We start from the raw sequence: 22,830 nt of genomic DNA on the forward strand, positions 1-22,830 counted from the left end.
ACTATTTTAATTTATTGATTATTAAATAAGTATATTTATATTTACCTCTGAATGTGCCTTTTCTTCAGCCTAGAGGGACAATAAAGTCATTATTTATAAACATTTTAAAATATTTTCTAAATTGTTTGTGCAAAGTTTACACTAGCAAAACTCTAATAGTGTATGGTTCCTTTTTCTGCCACATTCTCTTTTACTATTTTCACTCTTCAAGTCAGACACATGTGTGGGATCTACATGATTATCAACAAAAGAAAAGAAAAATATCAAAGCATTAGGCTTTGGGCTAAAAATTAATTCCCAGGTATAATTGTAGATAAGAATTAGAATAAGAATATAAACTGTAAATATTTCTGAGTCTTTTAATAACTTGGAATATTATCAAAGTTTTGGATTATTGGCTGCAATTCAATAAATACTCACTTGGAAACAAGTCTAAATAAATGTAATATACTTATTCTGAATAAACGTTCAAAGATATCAGTGTAATATGCTTTTAAAGCCTTCCATGCTACCATAAACATAAATGTTTTAATATTATGTTGGATAGCTTCCTTTTAGAAAGACGGCCAAAATAATGTCTAAGAGAATAGGAATATAATATATATTACAAACATTACAGTATTATTCTTAAAGCTATAGTTATGGCAGCTGAAGTTGTGTCCCGCGCTTTAGTGAATATTTATACAGAATCACAAACAGTAGCGATGTGGAAAATCCATTTAACCTCAAAAGCCATTTTGAGTATGCTTCTATAAAACAAAACACTTAAATTCTGAGAATTTTATCTCTAGTAGAAAACAGAACAGTGTGAAGCATGAAACAAAATTGGGCAGTTTCAAGTGTTGCCATGTTGAGTATTCCAGCTAGTCTGAATATTGCAATTGGACTAATGCTTTATTGCTTGCAATTAGGTTGCTCCCCCCACCCACAAATTCTTTCCCATCCAGACCATGCATATCCCTGCTGCTCACAATTAAGACTGGCTCAGTTAATTCTGGAACAGGCAGAAAAGTGCTCCTTCCTGTGTGCTGTTTAAGTTATGATGCTATGGAAAGACTCATTTTATTTTTATGAACTTTCAATTATAATATTTAAAGTAAATGAATAAAAACAGAAGGAAAAATAAAGGGGGAAAAAGCTTTTACCAAAGTTTACTACGCAAAAGATAATGATATATTGAATAACTATATATTGATATATTGAATAACAGTGACTGATTATTACCAAATGTACCATTGGAAGATTGGAAGAAAAAACCTTCCTCTACCTCTTCTGGTTTCCGCAATGTAAAAAAAGATGTTGAGACTCTAGAAAAAGTACAGAGAGAAGAGCAACAAAGATGATTAGGGGACTGTTGCTGGAATTTGGTATGTCTAGTTGAAAGAAAAGAAGGACTAGGAGTGACATGATAACTGTGTTCCAATATCTTAAAGATTGCCACAAAGAAGAGGGAGTCAACCCATTTGCCAAAGCACATGAAGGTAGGACAAGAAGCAATGGATGGAAACTAATCAAGAAGACAAGCATTCTAGAACTAAGGGGAATTGTTCTGATTGTTAGAACAATTAATCAATGGAATGACTTAACTCCAGAAGTGAGGATACTCCAACTGGACATTTTAAAGAAGATATTGGACAATCATTTGTCTGAAATGGTATATGGTTTCCTTCCTAAGCAGGTGGTTGAACTAGAAAACATCCAAGATCTCTTCCAACTATGTTACTCTGTATTCTGTATATCATAGAATAAATATTTTTGAACTATTTAAATTTAAATCTTTTGTATGATATTTCCATTTGAGCACTATTTCTTCATTAGGAACTGCCCAATTTAATGAGCTTTACCCAGATCAGCAGGGGTATTGCTGATCAATGATTATGTCCTTCAAGAACAAATCCTGCTGAAGATTTTAAAACCAAGAGAATACCATGACCTTAATAAAGAGTACTTCAGATTCCATTATCACAGCTAGCTCCTCAAATGATGATGAAAAAGCCTTGCCAAGTAGCTCAAAATTGAGATGGGAGAGGGTCAAGTTACTGAAATCTCGGAAAGGTTGTTCTTGACTGATTAAACTGATGTGATGATATATGTCTATTATTACATTTATTTATTTATTTATTTATTCTTTGATTAGACTATGTAGCTATGTTGGCTGTATGTTGACAACTTTCTTAATAATGTTGATTAATACTATTATTAATTATATGATATAAGTATTGATTGTGAGCTTCTGAACTTTTCAATTTATCCAATTATTATGAAAGAGCTTTTCACACTGTTCAAGTTAAATAGCCCGGTAATATATTGGCTATTGCCAAATCAAATAAGAGATGACAACTGTATTCTCAACTAAAAGAGAATTCCTTCTAGACCCCTCTGCAAAAGGGGCAAGAAAAAAGTGAAAACAATATAAAATACAAAACTTACACATTGATTATACTAAATAGACCATGTACTTTGTAGGATTCTTTTGTAATGTTCTTCTTATATTTTCTGCATATTAGTTTTAAGAAGTTCTTGAATTCTTGTGCGCTTGCTACGTTAATTTCAACTTAGTCTTCTGAGAAAAAAACTGACAATCATTTCAATGTAAATTATGGTTGGGAAATTGTTTTCTCCTTCAAGTTTGTATTTTCTTTTTATTTATTTATTTATTTTTAATACATATCTATAATAGTCCAGGGTCTATGATAATTGGTTTGATAATTTCAATACATTTATGTTATGTTAGGGTTTCTTTCAATACATAATAGTTTGTGTTAAGGTATGCAAAGCTCCAATTTATTTCTCTTCCAAATGTAAAAAACCTGCACTGCTAAAATTCTAGAATTCTAGAAATTCTAAAATTTTAGAAATTGACACAAATTATAGAAATTACAGGAACCTAGTAATTCAAAAATGGATTTTAGACAGCCTGTTACACACTGGATAACTGAGAAAGTGGAAGAATGCCAAAAACAAGTCAACATGGGCTTCGTAAATTAAAGAAGACCCTTTGATTACGTCAAACATATCAAGTTATAGCATATACTCTCAAAAATGAGAATGTCAGAGTATCTCATTGCTCTCACAAGAAATCTATATATAAATCAGGAAGCCATAATATGGACAGAATATGTTGAAATAGACTGGTTCCAGGATGGCAAAGGACTGAGACCAAGCTGTATATTCATTATATTATATCATTATATTATGAAATATTAAGGGAAGCTGGATTGGAAGAAGATGAATTGGGTTTTAAAGCTGTATGAAGAAACAATAATCTGCACTATGCTGATAATATTAATCTAATAGCTGAAAGTTCAGAACTGTAGTGGCGCAGTGGTTAGATTGCAGTATTGTAGACTAATTCTGCCAACTGCCAGCAGTTCGATTCTCACTGGCTCAAGGTTGACTCAGCCTTCCATCCTTTGAGGTTAAGGACCCAGATTGTTGGGGACAATATGATGAGTCTGTAAACTGCTTAGAGAGGGCTGTATAAAGTGGTATATTGCTATTGCTATCTGCAAGTTCTAGTAATAACAGTCAAGGAACACAGTAATAAAAAACCCCTAAAATTAAATATACCTAAGACCTAAGGTCGCATTTTCCCAAAAGTAAGACAGGGTCTTATTTTCTTTTGACTCCCAAATAAGTGTTTGGCCTTATTTTCGGGGAGATCTTATTATTTTTGAGTATTCCCAGCAGGAGGTGCAGGAAGTGGCGAGCATGGTCATCTCATGGCTGCTGCTGTGTTGCAATATTTTTGGGGAGGACTTATTTTCAGAGGAGGGCATATAATTTGACTTGACTTTCAGGAAGAAATTTGAAAAATGTGCTCAAAAGCCAGATGGGGCTTATTATCCAGGGAGGTTTTATTTTCAGGGAAACAGGGTAAATTATATATAAATAAGACTAAATTAATGATGGTACAATAATCAATCTAAAATTGTTAATGAATATATTAAAATGGTAGATAGTATCTGCTTTTAAGGATCAACTACTAATAGTAGAGGAGGAGTCAAACAAGAAATACACTCTTGACTAGCACTTGGTAGAGTATCTATGAAGCCCTTGAAATTGTATTTATATGTCTTGATACTAAAAAATGTCTATACCTAAAAAATCAGAATATTGCAAACCATGGTATTGCCTGAAACATTTTATAAAAGTGAAAGTTGAACTGAAGAAGCAGGATAAGAGTAAATTGATGATTTTAAACCTTGAGAAGACTCTTGAGAATACTGTGGACAGTTAACAAACAAATTAACCTAGAGTTTTCATTCTAAACACAAATGACCAGCCTCAAATTATTCTACTTCAAAGACATTATTTGAATATCTAATGCTCCAGAGAATGCTGGAATATAACAAGAGGGTGACCAGCAGAAGATTGATGTCTTTAGTTACAGTAGAAATGAGTAAGCCATTAGAAGATTGTGTGCTAAGCCCCTTCCTTTATTCTTTGTACACACATGACTGCACCCTTTTGAATAACACCAATGCAATTATTAAATTTGCGGATGACATGACAGTGGTGGGGCTCATTAATAAGAACAATGAGTCTGCTTATAGGAAGGAAGTATATTGTGGTGTAAAGAAAATAATCTTACACAACACTCAAAAACTAAAGAACTTATAATTGACTTCAGGAGGAAGAGGAATGTACATTTACCATTGTACATAAATGGCGAGAGGTGGAAAGGGTTGGTAGTTTTACATTTCTGGGCATTTATATCTCGGAGAACCTCTCATGGACCATGAATGCTAATATGCTTGTGAAGAAGGCACTGAAGAGGCTGTACTTCCTGAGAATGCTAAGGAAGATAAATCTATCTCAGCATCTACTTCTGTTCTACTATCGTAGCACTATTGAGAGTGTCCAGACATATGGCATTTTTGCATGGTATGGGAGCAGCTCTGCAGCGGACAAAAAACTCTACAGAGAATCATTAAAACTACCCAGAATATCACCGGGCTCCAGCTACCAGCCCTGGATGACATTTCGCATCTCGCTGTTTATAGAAGTTGCATAACATTCTCAGAAACTCTTTCCATCCTGCTTACAATCTTTTTAGACTGTTGTCTTCTGGCAGAAGGTACAGAACAATTAAAACTGGGACTGCACGTCTTCGGAATAGCTTTTATCCCAGAACTATAATTGCACTCAACAATGAACTAAAGGGCCACCATCAGTGAGCTATTGGACAGCACTACTTGGTCTGTTGTGTGGATGCTTGGGTGGTTTAGGGACAGGGAATTTTTTTGGTGGGTGGAGGTGTGTTTGGGGATTGTTATGTGTGTCGGGCCTGGTCCCTGGGGGCTATGTGAATTTTATTGTATGTGTAAACTGTGTATGTATGTACAATGACAATAAAGTAAAGTTAAAGTTAAAGTTAAGGTCGGATTATTTTTTTTTAAAATACCATGGAGATGAACTATAGTTATGGGAGCCAGGAGTTGACATTGGTACAGCAACAATTTTAGAAACTGACTCTACAGTTTACTGGAATTAGTATGCGACATTAAACCCTATTAATATCTAGCTATTTCAAGCACAGTATTTTGCACCATCAATTATCAGATAGGGATTCTTAGAATTGAACACAATTGAACAAAAGAAAAAATAAATATTCTGAAATAAGCATAGGACTCTTTTTAAAAAAACTACAACTAAAATATGTTAATTACTGTGTAAATATTGTGACATTCAACTTTTAGAATGTGATTCTTCAACTACATTAAACATTCTTACCCCAAGAGCCTTATTATAAAATCATTATTACATGAGAAACCCATGTACAAGAATTTGTTTGATGGCCTGAATATATTGGGAAAAGACAATAAAAATAGAACTTGCATTTAGAAAAAGTAATTTGATCCATATTAATCTCAAAATTCATAGACAAATGGTCCTATACTGTATATGTTTCTAACAAGTTTGTAACCTTAAGGAGTCAGTAACCATGTTTTTCAAAAGTTGGGCACCACACAGGTAACTTTAATACATAAGGAAGGCTTGCATGAAAAATAAGCATCCTTTTCCAGTGACTGGATCCCAGTTTACATTAAAAATGTACTTTCTTATTGGGTATTGCCAAGCAATTAATCTCCAGTATGTAGTAAACTTTTAATCTTGAAATACTCAAGTTTTAAAGAATGAAGTGCACAATGAAATTTTAGTGATGAGCTGTCATAAGTTCATATTGATTGATACATATAAACTCAAAACAAACTTCCTCCATAAGAAAAAATGTATTACTAATAATTAAAAACATCTACAACCTGGCTCACCATAAATCACTTTATATCAAGTTTGAAAATTGGGCTGTCAAAGCAACACTGCATTTTCCTGCATTGGGAAAGCTCTTTCAGTATGAGAAAAGCAATCCACTGAGTGACCAATTACTGTGCCACTTAATCTTTAAAGTGCACAAAAACAAGCCAGAAAGGTACAGCACATCAGATAGCAGCAGCAAACAATTTTGAACAATTTGCTGTCAAGGGAAGGAAGGAAAACAACAAAAGATTCCAGAAAAAGTTCAAGAAAGCAAGGGCATATTGCTTCTGAAATCACAAAGAAGGTGTTACATTCAAACAGCAGTAAGAAATTTTTTATTGTGTCTTAGCTTGTCAGATGTCAATATGTTTCCCATTACATATGCCGTATAAAAGTTTATTAATTTTTTTTAAAGCAATACAAATTTTGAAAAAAGTAAGAACATTAATGATAGTACAATAAAGTAATAAGTAATAAGGTGCAAATAAAGAAAAATGAAAGGAGAGGGGACGGAAGGGAGAGGAGAGGAAAGGAATGGAATGGAATTTTAATTTATCCTCTCTCTGTGTAAGGGTACAAAATAACCTTTCTATAGTCTATGCTTTCTAATAATCAAACTCATAATTAAGAAGTTCATTCATTTCTTTTTTCAGCAAAAAGTTCATAAAGGGTTTCTAATCACTAATATATTATTGTCTTTCCTATATACTTTCCTGAGTATATCAGAACCTCTTTTTTGTGTGTGCTATAATATCAAGGCAGTTATCAATCCAGATGTTAATGTGTTTTCAGGCCAATTTTAAAAACCATACACAGCATCCACAACATCCAAGATTTTTAATATATGTTTGAAGACTTACTGTGGAATAAAGAGAAGAAGTGCTGGAAACTAGTGATAATGAGGATCCATGTACTAAAACAGAAACACCAAAATTGGTATTAGAATAACATTGATAAAGCAACAGGAATGATTCCCTGTCAAATTCAATAACAGAATATCTCTTTTTAAATTCAAGCAATTGTCTCCAAAATGAAGACTATTACAGACACTGCCTGTTTAGAAATATATATTTTATTCCACACAATGGTTTTTCTCTGCTTAAAAAAAAAGCCACACTTGTACACAGAGATTTTAGTAATACATTGCAGTTTTGCCAGTAAACAACATCATCATTTATTTTGTTCTGATAGGAAAACAGCTCTGAATGTCACCCTTTGGCGAAGCAATTTTTGGTACAGCAAATACAGAAAGTGGCAATTGCTGAATGGACTCTACATTTCATGGAAGATAAAAGTTGTTATTGTTAGGCAGACAGCTTCCACTGTAAGTGAGATGGATTCTGTTTTAGAAGTATCACTTTGATAACACAGCATATGAAAACAATTTTAACTGCATGTGAAGTTTAGAATAAAAGGGGACATAGCAACCACATTTAACAGTTAGCATTTAAAAAAAGTAAATATCAAAAAGTAAAATAAAAAATTCAAGATGAGAACTTTGTTGGATTAAGAATTTGGCCAAGGTTGGAATTATTATATTGAAGAACAGGTAGGGCTATAACCCATCATACCTTACTGAATCTTGATTTACACTGAATTCCGGTGCCTGTTATTTATTTCAGAGAATAAAGCATCCATTGGTATGCATTTTTTGCAATGAAAGTAGCAAGTGTTGAGGCCCATGATAGCTAAAATAGGAGCATAGGATTGCCCCTATTGCAAGTTGTTCTGATCTTTTAACACAAATTGACCCAGAGTATTGCTAATGTTTTGCATACTATTAGGCTTCAACTAAGCAAGGCCACTTGGATCATTGAAATGATGTGATTTTTAAATTTTGTTATCTCTGTGCTTCTCTAAACAATTCAGTGTACTGAAAGCACAGAACAAAAAGAGTTTGGATTGCTGCAGGTGCCAGAATCAAGTGCCTATTAAATCTGGGATGCTGCCAGATCTATACAGAAAAACAGAAGGAACACCTTAGTATAAACAAAAACATTGCTTTGTATAATCATGCAATGTGTGTATAAGGAATCAGCACTCATAATGAGAAAATCAGATTGATGAGCAGCAGATTGATGATGATAATAGAGATTGATTTCACTTTACATGATTTTGATTTGATTAAAAGTCTTTAGGAACTTGGTAACAGGTGTGGTTATGAAACTGTCTGAGGAAGAATCAGAAAAGGTAAAGTACAATTGCTGAAACTTAACAAAGGAAAGTAATAAAATGAAAATATTCATGAAAGACAGAATAGACCTATTGTATTTAAGAATGTAGTGACTGTAATTATTGATAAGCTTAAGAATATTATGTTTCCAAAAGCTATTGAACTATAAAAATAAGAGTGAATTCCAAGCAGATAGGAAACAAAAATCAGTTAAAATCTATGATTTGCTTCTAATATATCTATAAACATCAATTATGGCATAGGTTAAACTCTGAGTAACACAACAATTGTTCATTCTACATTGCTTCACATCCTCTTACCTTCTTCCATGCTATCTCTGAATGAACCGGAATGACTAATTGCACGTGGTCTGTCCTCTAAGGATGTAGCACTACCACACAACTGAGAATCATCATAGAGATCAAATGAAGAATCTTGTGCAGGGTTGCTATTTGATCTCATCATACTAGGTCCAGGAAGTTTGAACTGGGATAAATTTGTTGGACTTACTGCAATATCAAACAAAAAAATCAGTATATTTGAGTGAAATGCTATGTAAAGGTAAAGGTTCCCCCTCACACATATGTGCTAGTCATTCCAGACTCTAGGGAGTGGTACTCATCTCCGTTTCAAAGCTGAAGAGGCAGCGCTCTCTGAAGACCTCTCTGTGGTCATGTTGCCAGCATGACTAAATGCCAAAGGTGCACAGAACACTATTACTTTCTTAACAAAGGTGATCCCTATTTTTCTACTTGTACTTTTACATGCTTTCAAACTGCTAGGTTGGCAGAAACTGGGACAAGTAACGGGAGCTTCTAGGGAAAATCTATTGAATGAAGTGACATATTGGCTATATTTTATAAACAATTAAAACCATTGTGGCTTTAGGGTCAAATGTGGCTTCACATTTTTAGATGTGATTCCAGAGGTTCTTAACAAAATGTTTTTTTTTTCAGAATTGAATGGTGAATTATTAAATGAGGAATTATATTATTTCCTATAAATAATGTTAAGTACATGTAAAGGAAAATAAAATTTATTTTTTTCAATGGACCATATACATCTCTGACCATTTTTTCTTAGTTGCAGCAGTTACAATTATCTAATACACCAAAATGTATTTATATTTTTAAATTGATAATTCTGTGATACAGAACTGTTTTTAGCCATGATTTGAAATATTCTTTTCTTTCCTCTCTCACACACATGGAATTATCATTTGAAAAGTTTCCAAGGCTCTCAAGGGGAAGACTTTTGCTCCTTTTAATGTTTCTTTATAGAAAACAAGATTTATCATCTTTCACATAATTTGTTAAACCAAGCCACTTTCAGCAATGTTTGCTTTGAAATAAATAGCTAAATCATTTCTGAAAGACTCAACTTATGGGAAAATGACACACAGACTGGGGAAAGAGAAAATTTTGCAAAAAAAAAAAAAAAAAAAACCTCCAAAACTCCCAGCAGAATCTGTAATTGACATGAGAAAACTTAATTGGAAACACATATGAATTACTTCTGCAAATTAATGGAGGATATGACTCCACCAAAATATAATAAAGTAACAAAGCAAATTATGCCTTCTTACCTAAATTAGAGAAATATTTGCCAGTTGCAGAGGAAGACATAACTGTAGGTGACACCAGGGGAGACTGATTTCCAGTGTCTTGGAGCCCTCCAGTAGAATGTGAACGCAGCCACTCTTTCCCTTCCTCTTGACCAGCCTGGCGAGAAGATGGAGTATACCTGAAACAGATGATCATGGACAAATTAAAACCTTCACATGCTGTATGCAACTAAAATGCAACATTTACCCAAAGATTAGACATTGTTATCAAGTATCACTTTCAGTTCAGATGATTTTTAATAGAATATTTGAGGTAAATATCACCCAAGAAAAAGACAGACAATTCATTAACAGAGAGACAATCGGCGTCTTACAAAAAATCATGCAGAGGAAATTGTTCAGAAAACGTTAAAAAAACTTAGGAAAAAAAAACCAGAATCTGAATTCAAGCATAATGACACATTTAAAAAATAATTCGTGAAAATAGAACAGTGGTCAGTGGTCAGCTAATGATAGCTAGAGGAGCAAAATGCACAGATAAAGTTGAAAACAATGAGAACAGATTAACACTATAAAAAGAAATGATTTGGGTTTGTAAGTGACACTTGATAGGACATCTTATGGGGAAAAAGCATTATTTATTCACAGAGTGATCCTGGGATACCACTTTACCACTAAATAGATAGAGATAAGAGGTGAAAAAGAAATATTCTCTTGTGAAGAAGTGTGTTTGCTGAAACCAATAGTTGGGAAAGTTAATTTTCCATAGACTTTGGGGGATTGCTGCCAAGGACAAAAATGTATCTCCAACAATATAACCGCCCACATTTGTGACAAAGGCTTAAAAAGTGTTCAGTGATAAGTACGGTACATAAGGTCCTTTTAAGTAGTCAAACTGCAATATATTGCTTATATTTCATATATAATCAAATATTTTGCAAAGTTAAAAATGAAGATTTTAAAAACTGGTGTTATGATTTTCCTAAAGTCCTTTTTTTAAAAACTGTCCTTTGCCTGAAAATAAAGCTTGTTCTTGTTGTCATAGTCAGACCTGTTTCTTCATATATGTAAAAACAGATTGTTGGGCTGCTAGACTTTGATAAACCTTGATCCATGGGTGGGGACAAGGTTTGCTGAGGTGAGTATATTTAGATAACCAAAAAGGATTGATACTATTTTTCTACTCTCAAATCTACTTGAGATTCATTGAAATATACCTTCATGTGCAGCAGAAGAATGTTGTATCCTTTCCTGAAAATATTATTATTGAAAACTTTTGGAAACTAAGCAGGCTTGCTCTCTGAGAGTCACTTTAAAGTCAGAAGTAAAGTAAGACTGTAGGATTCAATAACCAGAATAATTGTGTGGTAAATGGATATTTTTATTTGACTAAGAAATCAATTTGTAAGGAATCAATCTGTAAAGAACAGAAAACTATGAGCAGTGGGAAGTTATATCTTTAAAATGACATGAGAAGCAAACTCTGAGTTCTTGTTTCAGATAAATTTGTGGAATCAGTGAAATTGTTTCAAACAAACTGCACTTTTAGTGTGTTGCATATTAGGAAGGTGGACCCTAAATCAAAAATAGGACCTGTCCAGTGAATGTGTAAAACTGTGGAACAACACTTGATGGAGCTTTGCAAATGATTGGTGGTCAAAGGACCATACTTTGACAATTACTGACTTAGATTGTCAGAAGATACTACCTAAAGCAAAATTTGAAACTTATCTGGATCCTGTGAAACAGTTAAGCAATTCTGGGAGAAAAAAAAAATCAGCTATGAAAATTTGTTAAGTAAATACACAGATTTTACAATTGCTGGATGCAGCCTACAAATTATTCTTATTATTCTTATTGTCAAAGAGATAAAATATTTTAACTTTTTGATAAACTAATTCCTAAACATAAATGGAAGTACTATATTTGTTGTTCACTACAGGTTACACAGTAACAAGAAAAGGATGATGTATTATAGAGAGAAGTTACAGAACAACAGAGAAACAGCAGTCATGCTGAATAAAATATTATATACCTTAATCCCTTTTTGGGCAGTGTATTTCTGTCAAGCTGCATGCTGTTAAAATAAAGAAAAACCCTAAAGACATACAGTAAACAGAATACTTCAAAATTAAAAGGTCTAAAAAGGTTTGAATTGCAGATACTGTATTTTAGAAAAACTATTTTTAATGGATAATGTCAAATCTGTAAATGATGTGTGTTAATACTGAACAAAGATTATCCTTCACTTTTCAGTAATAATGGTCTATTCTTGCATTTTTACAATGTTGAAATCATATCTAGCCTTAGTTATTATCTAATTCAGATTCTTATATTCTTTGGGAGGAATGTTTGGATAATACAGATGGCATAATTGTTTGATTTCAATTTGTTGTGCTAATGTGATTTCCATAAGCATAGTTTAATATCTAAGTCAGGACTTTTCAAAGGGCAAGTTCATTCACAAGACGTAAATGTATAAAATGCTGAACATATCTTGCCATCTCCGATTCTTATGAAATTTGAAGATAGTAAATAGCTGAAAATGTAGTTATGTTGACAGGAGAGCCTAAACAAATGAACTGGGCTCAGACATGATTTTAATGTAAGCTCAGGATAGCTAAGTTCTTCTGAGTATAGATTTCTTTTCTCTCTAGATCTGCCCAAGACTTTTTCCCTTGACAGTTAATTAAGAAAGGAAAATCTGTTTTTAGCACCTGAGGATTTGAAATTTTAGCTTCTTTCATGTTTTGATGCTTAAACTACGGTAATGTATTGTTCCATATGTCATTATATTTTGTTAATATAATAGTTATGAAGCGCATAATGCCAACACTGAAAATCAGGATCATAGATAACACTAAGAATTAGGTTGAAAGTTGAAGACTAATGGAAAGGTCTTAATTTTTGTTGTGATGAATTTTCTACCTAATGAATAAATCAATATTTTTTTTCAAAAAGCTAAACCTTCTATCGAAAACAAAAACAAATATTTACGGAAAACAATAATCTAGATTTGTATTATTAAAAATGCCATAGATTTTTCTTACGTTTTAACATTACATTGTTTCTACCAGTTTACAGTTTTAATTTATAAAAACAATTTAAAAGATAATGTCAGTGTATTTTTTTCAAAACACACTATAACAAAGGTTCATTTCTAGTATCTAATTTCATAGGTAAATATAAGTTTTAATTCTATGATATCTGCTTTCTTGGATCTCCTGACATATCAAATACAAAACCTACCTCTTTTTTTTGCTAAAACAACAACTATCTGTCATCATGTAAACACAAGTAAAGCTTTCCTTCAACTTGAGTATCTGAAAATAAATTACAGTCTCCATATCAAAAAATGAATCTGTTGGATTACTGTGGTATCCTTAGTGCCAGACCTGGTTTGACAATGAAAAGACAAATTGACAAATGAAGTAATAAAATCTATGTCCTGAGCTGTGGACCACTTCACAATGTATATGAACAATAACTAAATAAATCATATTTGTGTTTTACTTGAACAGCAATGAATGTGACCATTAAATCTGAATACCTGTCTGTCAAGAGGCAAATTTCTTGTATGGCCTAATGTAAGGGATCAAGGACTATACTTGACATTTGGAGAGAAACCCCCCCCCCCCGAAGGGGCCAGATAAAAAATGTGAGAAGGTGTTTGGAAAAAGTAATTGCCTGGATGGATATATAAGTCATAATCTATACATGTACTTTGTCTTTGTACTTTGACCAATATTTGGCCTAAGGTATGAATGCTAATATCCTATTTAAACTTTTCAGTGGAAAGATAGGAAAGAGAGAGGAACTTTGTAGGGATGGAGAATTGTCCCTATATACTTATGAAAAGAAGATGTAGCATAACACATATGGCAGATCTTCACACAGAAGACCATCAGACGTAGCCAAAATGTATCTTCTAATATTGACTTAAGGCCTTGTCCAGAGCCTGTCTTGGAAAATAAAAAGCATACCAAGCTCAGGGTTCCAATTAATCAGCAAGGTAGAAGTGCAAGCACCACAGGAAGACATACATGAAATCACCCATCCAGAATTCCTAAATCATTTAGATGACATAAAAACCTGTAGAAAGAGGAAAACCTGCAGATGCCAGGATAATTCTCTGTAACAAAATCTAAGAGTTCAAGAAAGAACCTATTTAAGATCTGAAAGAAGATAGATCACAACCCTGATCAATAGGACTGGCTGACTGAAATAAAATTTGAATTAAATAAATTTGCTACATTGGGAACATCTTTTACAAAGTCAAAAGGATAGGTCACAAACAGCTAAAAGAAGAGTCATTTTTCGTTGATTGGATGTTTGTTTGTTGATTGGATTTATATCCTGCCCTTCTCCCAAAGGACTCAGGGTGGCGTACAGCATAAAAAAACACATATTACAAAAGTTAAAAAGGAAATTAAATAAAGTACCCCAAAACAAATCCAATTAATATTAACAATAAAATTTTAAAAATTAGATTAAAATTAACAATTAAACTAATCATTTAATTTAATTAATCAATTAAGGTGATAGAAATATGACCAATTATTAAAAATATTCACTACAGCTTCTCATTAGTTTATTTATTTAACAAATTTATATAGCTGTGTAACTCACAAAACATGACTTAGGGTTGCAATTTCTTAGTAAAAGGTAAATCAAAGAGATTCAGTAAATGATGAACGATTATAGCATATTATGCCAGATATGTCAGCAATACAACTGAATATTAAAACATTCACTATAGTGTAATAGTAATAATTTATTACATTATAGAAAATATTTTAAATATTCAGTTGTATTTCTGATATATCTGGTCAGGGGAAAAACCCTATATCCGTGGTGGTGAACCTATGGCCTGTGTGCCACTTGCCGGCACGTGAGCTGTCAGCTCCGATGTGCATGCATGTGTCAGCTCGCTGATTTTTGGTCTTCCGGAAGTTTTCACCATCCTCAGGCTTCAGGAAAGCCTCTGGAGCCTGGAGAGGGGGGAAAACAGAAAAACAAGCCAACCGGAAGTTTGTTCTTGAACTTCCTGTTGGCCCATTGGGCCCATTTTCATCCTCCCCAGGCTTCAGGAAAGCCTCTGAAGCCTAGGGAGAGCAAAAACTCCCCCTTCCACATGGGGCAGGGGTCATGCACACATGTGCAGGTGGGCGGGGCACATTGAATTGTGTGTGTGGCAAGCACGCATGGACAATAGCACACACACACATACACAAATACACACAATTTTAGCACGTCTTTACAAAAAGGTTCGCCATCACTGCCCTATACAATTAAATAATTGTTTTCTATGAGCATAAGTTATTCAGGCCAATATAATTGTCATCCATTTGCTGAATACAAAAGTATTCCAGCCTGGAGCAGAAGAGAAATGGTTTTTTTCCTAGTATGTCTTCAGAGATGTCTATGAGAAATATTGCAGCCTGTACTGGACCGCTTATTTATTTATTTATAGGGTTTGTATGCTGCCCACTCTTGAGAGACTCAGGGAGGCTTACAGATAAAAAGGAAGGGGGAACATACAAAAATTAAAAAACATTAAAATTCTACAACATTCATAGCTTAGGATGGGGCTGGAAAGATCAACAGCCCCAGGCCTGCCGGAACAGCCAGGACTTGGTCGCTTTGTGGAAGGCGAAAGGGTAGTAAGGGTCCGGATCTCCACAGGAAGATCGTTCCAGAGGGCCAGAGTGGCTACAGAGAAGGCCTTCCCACGGGGAGTCACCAGCCGACATTGACCGGCAGATGGAATCCGGAGGAGGCTTAGTCTGTGGAATCTTATGGGTCTGTGGGAGGTAAATGGCAGGAGGCGGTCTCTCAGGTAGCCAGGTCCTATACCATGTAGGGCTTTAAAAGTAACGACTAGCACCTTGAAGCATGTCCGGAGACTAATGGGAAGCCAGTGCAGCTCGCGGAGGATAGGTGTAATGTGGGTGTACCTATGTACGCCCATTATCGCTCGTGCGGCTGCATTCTGGACTAACTGAAGTCTTTGAACACTCTTCAAGGGCAGCCCCATGTAGAGCGCGTTACAGTAATCCAGTCTTGAGGTGACGAGGCGTGAGTGACCATCCAAAGGGCCTCCCGGTCCAGATAGGGTCGCAACTGGTGCACCAGGAGAACCTGGGCAAAGGCCCCCCTGGTCACAGCTGACAAGTGATGTTCTAGCATCAGCTGCGGATCCAGGACGACTCCCAAATTGCGAGCCCTCTCTGAGGGGCGTATAGTTTCACCCCCCAGGCTAAGAGATGGAATAGCTGGACCATCCTTGGGAGGGAGCATCAATAGCTACTCAGTCTTGTCGGGATTGAGTGCAAGCTTGTTTGTTCCCATCCAGACTCTGACAGCCTCCAGGTACTGGAACATCACTTCTACCACTTCGCTGAGTTGGCACGGGGCGGACAGATACAGTTGTGTATCGTCCGCATATTGGTGGTATTTAATCCCTTGCCAGCATATGATCTCACCCAGCAGCTTCATGTAGATGTTAAATAGGGGGGGACAGGACCGAACCCTGCAGCACCCCATAATTGAGGGGCCTAGGGGTCGACCTCTGCCCTCCAACCAACACCGACTGCGACCTGTCCGAGAGGTAGGAGGAGAACCACCGTAAAACAGTGCCTCCCACTCCCACCTCTCGCAACTGTCGCAGAAGGATACCATGGTCGATGGTATCGAAGGCCGCTGAGAGGTCAAGAAACACAAGGATAGAGAAGTGACCCCTATCCCTGGCTCGCCAGAGATCATAGATCAGCGCGACCAAAGCAGTTTCCGTGCTGTAACCAGGCCTGAAACCCGACTGAAAGGAATCCAGATAATCAGTTTCATCCAAGGTCCGTCGGAGTTGAAAGGCCACCACCTTCTCAACAACCTTCGCTAAAAAATGGGAGGTTGGAGACTGGACGATAGTTGTTCAAAATGGCTCAGTCCAGAGAAGGTTTCTTCAGGAGGAGTCTCACCACCGCATCCTTTAGGAGGTGCGGGAAGGATCCCTCCTGAAGAGAGGTGTTGACTATCATCTGGAGCCAGCCACGTGTCACCTCCCTGCTGGTTGAGACCATCCAGGAGGGGCACGGGTCCAGTATACAGGTGGAGGCACTCACCGCTCCCATGGCCTTGTCCACTTCCTCAGGAGCGACAAGTTGAAACTCTCTCCATAAAATCTGCTCAAGACCTTCCCCCGGTACCTCGTGCAATTGGAGTCCAGGTCCGTCCGAATCCGAGCAACTTTATCCGTCAGAAACTGATCAAATTCCTCAGCTCTACCTTGTAAAGGGTCGTCCGCATCCCTCCCTTTCAAGAGGGAGCGGGCTATTCTAAACAAGGCGGCTGGGCGCGATTCTGTGGATGCAATAAGAGCGGGAAAATGCGAACATTTTGCCGCCCGTATTGCCACGAGATAGGTCCTTATATAGGCTCTCATCAGTGCTCAGTCAGATTCAGAGTTACTAGCCCTCCAGCGGCCCTCTAGGTGTCTCTTTTGGCGCTTCATCTTCCGGAGTTCCTCGGTGAACCAAGGAGTCCTCCTGGATCCACTACCTCGGAGATGCCGTAAAGGCGCAATCCAGTTTAGAGCCCCTGCTGCCGCTGTATTCCAAGCAGCGACTAAGGACTCCACCGGACTGTGGACGAGAGCGTCAGGTATTTCTCCAAGCGCCATCTGAAATCTCATAGGGTCCATCAGGCACCTGGGGCGGAACCACTTAATCAGTTCCCCCTCCCTACAGTGGGGGATTGGTTTCTGAAAGTCAAGCCTCAGTAGGAAGTGATCAGACCATGACAAGGGCAAGATCTTAATGCCCTTCAAATCTAGATCACGTCTCCACTGCTCCAAGAGAAATACGAGGTCAAGTGTGTGACTCGCTGAGTGAGTCGGATTACTTGGGTCAAGTCCATGGCTGTCATGGAAGCCATGAACTCCTGCACCCCATCAGAGTGTTCACCGAGCGAAGGCAGGTTGAAATCCCCCAGCACCATAAGCCTGGGGAACTCTACCGCCAGCTTGGCTACTGACTCGAGGAGCGAGGGGAGGGCTGTTGCAACGCTGTTGGGAGGTAGGTACGTTAACAACAAGCCCACTTGACCCTCAAGGTCCAACTTCACCAACAGGGACTCACACCCAACAAGCTCCAGAGCAGGGATCCTACGAGGAACTAATGACCCTCGGATGATGATAGCCACTCCCCCACCCCTTTCCTGGGGTCACGGCTGATGGAGCACCTGAAACCCTTCTGGGCACATTTCAGTGAGGGGGACTCCTCCCTCCGGGCCCAGCCAGATTTCAGTAATACATGCCAGGTCTGCCCCCTCGTCTAATATTAGGTCCTGGACGAGGGGAGCTTTGTGAACCACAGACCTGGCATTTAGCAACAACAGCCTGAGACCAGGGTCCTGACAACTCTCGCCATCGGGTCCTGGAGTGGGGCTAACAGGGCCAGAAGGAGGGATCGCTGTGATGTAGCGGACCCTCCTTCCCCGGTAATGGCTAGCCCTGAAGCTCTCTTCGTACCTGCCCCTTATGCAGCTATTGCTGCGGATCTGTGTTACTTTATGCTGCTTGCTTCATTGTTCTTTCACATTTGTGAAGACAACTATAGCATAAATGTACAAATACAATCAATAGTCTGAAAAGCAGAGGTATTCCAAGAAGAAACAAAGCATCGGTCTATGCATGTACACACAAACAAATTCATGCAACATAGTACATAGAAATACTGTGAGGACGACTTCCAGTGTAGCCTGAAGAAGCTGCTCTTTGAAGTAGCTCCAGCCCTGAGATCCCCTTACACTGTTTGGAGTATATATCAGCTGTCTGACAGATTGATAACCCTTTCCTCGGGCAAAGAGGAAAGGGGAGAGCTGCTGAGCTTGGGGAGAGCTCCATTAACCCCCCCAGGAGATAATTCTGGGATGTGGAAAGTGTGAGCCCCCTGCAACTCGGCAAACGCCACGCCCAGGACTCATTCTACCTTTCTGCAGAAACCAAGGCTCACGATCATCCCTGCATAACAATGTTTGATTTACATCTGAGCAAAAAGCAGGCAGAGCAGATACCGGAGAAGTTACAACTGTATGTATATATAAACTTTAACTCCATTTTCTAAAAATTCCTTCTATTAAAACTAACGAGGCAGAAGATAAAATGGCACCGGAGTCTTGAAGGCGGGGCTGAGTTGTAATTTAACAAACTACTACAGAGCTTAAAATCACTTAAAACAGCATTGATTTCTTAGCAAGCTACAAGAGTAATAATTGGAATAAGCGGCTTGTTTGGACTTAATAATTTGGTGGAAGATAAGCTTAACTGAAGGTTAGAAATGGCTTCAAAACAAGTTAAAACAACAATGGCCTCTAAAAGTGCGGGAATCTCTCCAGCCCCGACAAATAAATTACAGTCATTACTATCCCCCCCTCCTCCTCCTGCTGGAGAAGCCTTAACCCAAGAGCTGCTGCAAAGAGTTTTAAATGATGCTTTAAAAGACCATGCATCTGCTTTAGAACTTAAAATACAGGAAAAGGCTGCTTTCAAGGAGGTCTTGGAGGAGATTTTGGAGATGAAAGACTTAATTCAGATTCATAACCAAGAGATCAGAGAAGATATTGTGGAAACTTTTAAATGCTTATTGGCTACGTATCCCTATTGGATGAAAAAGTGGAAGAAGTTAATGAGTCTAATGTTAATTTAGCAAATAAAATGGAGGAAGTCCAAAACAAGGTTCACGATGCAGAAAATGAAATCACAATGCTACAATATAGGCAGATGGAACTTGCTCTGAGAATAAGAGGCCTTAAAGAGAATAATCAAGAAAACCTGAAGGAGATTCTTTCAGAAGCCTTTGATCAATTAGTAGGTCAACCAAGAAGGGACTATGACTGGCAATTAGACAAAATATACCATGTTAACTCTTGGATTGCCAGAGAGAAACAACTCCCAAGAGACATTGTAGTCTATTTTGCTACAAGGGATATGAGAAACCTGATACTACAAGAGTCCTATAAAATCAAGTTGCAGATTGCGGGCCAGGAGGTGATAGTTTTGAAGGAAATCCCACCCAAAATGCTGAGAGCCAGAAACAGCTATGTATTCCTAGTGGATCAACTCAAAAACAGTCAGTTACAATACAGATGGGAAGCTTCAGCCGGATTAGTGGGACAAAGATACCGTCTTAACTCAGTTTGGAAGGCCAGAGATTTTTACAGCAACGTAAATCTGGCAACTAAAGGCTGGTCATCCCTCACCTCCAGGATTTAGAGAAAGGGAGCAAGCAGGAGAGACCAGACAGCAAAATACCCAAGGATCATTGGAGGTGGCCCAAGTTCAGAATCCTCTGGCAGAGATAGAAGGAGCCAAGGAGCAAAGACAAACCTGAGTGGCTACCAGACATAAGGAACAAGAACTAAAGAAGCAACAAGCCCAGCAACAAGCTCAGACAACGGCTCAAGAAGCCATAAATATTAGCTCAGAAGTGATGGGAGGAGCCAGGCCGAAAATCAAATTACAGGATTTCTAGGTGGCTCTTAAAAAGCTTCAGGGAGCTAAAGATGACAATTAAATTTTTAACTGGAATGTCAAATGGTTTAAATTCACCACAGAAAAGGAAAAAAATAAACCATTATTTGAAACAATTCAATGATGATGTAATTTGCCTGCAAGAAACACATATTAGAACAAATGACCAGAAATATTTGATGAATTAACTTTAAGTTTTAATAAATTTATATGCCGCCCAATGCCGTAGGACTCGTGGTGGCTTACAGAAACAAGTTAAAATAAGGAATTAAAAATAAAAATAAAACAGTTTAAAGAGAAACAATTTAAAACAACGCACCATACACTCCATCTGGGTGGGGCTGGACCTCATTCATGAAGTCAACAGCCCCAGGCCTGCCGGAATAGCCAGGTTTTGGTTGCTTTTCGGAAGGCCAAGAGTGTGGGAAGAGTCCGGATGTCTACGGGTAGGTCGTTCCATAGGGTCAGAGCAGCTACAGAGAAGGCCCTCCTCCGAGGAGCCGCCAGCCAGCATTGTCTGGTTGACGGCACCCGGAGAAGGCCCAGCCTGTGAGTTCTTATCGGCCATTGGGAGGTATGTGGCAGGAGGCAGTCTCTTAGATATCCAGGTCCTAGGCCATGTAGGGCTTTAAAGGTAATGACCAGCACCTTGAAGTGTGTGTGGATACCGATCAGAAGCCAGTGCAGCTCGCGGAGGATAGGTGTAATATCGCGGAGGATAGGTGTATCTAGGTACACCCGATATCGCTCGCGCAGCTGCGTTCTGGACCAACTGTAGTTTCTGAACACTTTTCAGGGGCAGCCCCATGTAAAGCGCATTACAGTAATCGAGCCTAGAGGTGACGAGGGCATGAGTGACCATTGGAAGTGCCTCCCGGTCCAGGTAGGACCGCAACTGGTGCACCAGGCAGACCTGGGCAAAAGCCCTCCTGGTCACAGCCAACAGATGGTGTTCTAACGTCAGCTGCGAATCCAGGAGGACACCCAAGTTGCGGACCCTCTCTGAGGGGTGTAAGATTTCACCCCCCAGGCTAAGGGATGGAATATCTGGACTATCCTTGGGAGGCAGCATCAATAGCCACTCGATCTTGTCTGGATTGAGTGCAAGCTTGTTCGCTCCCATCCAGACCCTGACAGCCTCCAGGCACTGGCACATCACTTCCACCGCTTCGCTGAGTTGGCACGGGGCGGACAGATACAATTGAGTATCGTCCGCATACTGATGGTATTTGATCCCGTGCTGGCGTATGAACTCACCCAGGGGCTTCATGTAGATGTTAAATAGGAGGGGGGACAGGACTGAGCCCTGTGGCACCCCATATTTAAGGGGCCTAGGGGTCGACCTCTGTCCTCCAACCAACATCGACTGCGACCTGTCCGAGAGGTAGGAGGAGAACCACCATAAAACAGTGCCTCCCACTCCCACCTCCCGCAACCGCCGCAGAAGGATACCATGGTCAATGGTATCGAAGGCCACTGAGAGGTCAAGAAGCACCAGGATAGAGGAATGTCCTCTATCCCTGGCCCACCAGAGATCATCGATCAGCGCGACCAAAGCAGTTTCAGTGCAGTAACCAGGCCTGAAACCCGACTGAAAAGATTCCAGATAGTCTGCTTCATCCAAGGACCGTTGGAGTTGAAAGGCCACCATCTTCTCAACAACCTTCCCTACAAAAGGGAGGTTGGAGATTTGACGATAGTTGTTAAAGATAGCTGGGTCCAGAGAAGGCTTCTTAAGGAGGGTTCTCACCACCGCATCCTTTAAAACCTTTTTAAAACTTTTAATTAAAAAAAAGAAATACTGTGAAGTGAACCACTGAGTACATAGTACATAGTTTCCTGATGACTCTAGTGTGAATCTCATATTTGCCAAGAGCACATCAATTTGTTTTGGGCTCACAAAGACTTGACACAACTTATTCCTTCTTAGCACAACCACAAGGAGATATCTAAAAGGTCTCTTACTGTATTAATTCTTAACTATGTTTACTTTCAAACAAACCATTTAAATACCACATTTAGCCTTTCCCAAGCTGGTCTCTTCCAATCAACTATACACAAAAGGCTAAATCACCCTGCTCATTAGAAATGACAAGATATTTGCAATTCAACACTTCTGTATATCATGAATGAGAGAAGGTTGTTGAACTTTATGAAACTGAATTGTTTACTTGTTGATCTTTCCATACAAATTTATTATATACTTCTTTTCATAAAAATAAATATTAAAGTGTTTTACAGTTAAAACTTTCACATACAAGATTAACACTATTCATAGTTAAAGTTAAACAATTTTGAGCTTTG

The 22,830-nt window shown here is 38.0% G+C and overlaps 1 protein-coding gene across 5 annotated transcripts in view; it reads right to left on the reverse strand.

The window, feature by feature from the left end:
• NAV3 (neuron navigator 3) overlaps positions 1 to 22,830 on the reverse strand; it is a 165,884-nt gene that overhangs the window by 40,768 nt on the left and 102,286 nt on the right. For 3 of the 5 annotated variants that reach the window (XM_032222049.1, XM_032222047.1, XM_032222051.1), the window contains 5 exons: positions 12,034 to 12,075; positions 10,020 to 10,177; positions 8,755 to 8,943; positions 7,122 to 7,174; positions 46 to 69 (listed from right to left, as the gene is read on the reverse strand). In XM_032222049.1, coding sequence (XP_032077940.1) covers positions 46 to 69; positions 7,122 to 7,174; positions 8,755 to 8,943; positions 10,020 to 10,177; positions 12,034 to 12,075 — 466 coding nt within the window. The remainder of the gene's footprint in view (positions 1 to 45; positions 70 to 7,121; positions 7,175 to 8,754; positions 8,944 to 10,019; positions 10,178 to 12,033; positions 12,076 to 22,830) is intronic. The other 2 variants (XM_032222050.1, XM_032222048.1) reach the window with 1 other exon arrangement.

The sequence above is a fragment of the Thamnophis elegans genome, chromosome 7 (assembly GCF_009769535.1).
Source record: "Thamnophis elegans isolate rThaEle1 chromosome 7, rThaEle1.pri, whole genome shotgun sequence".
NCBI classification, from domain to species: Eukaryota; Metazoa; Chordata; class Lepidosauria; order Squamata; family Colubridae; genus Thamnophis; species Thamnophis elegans.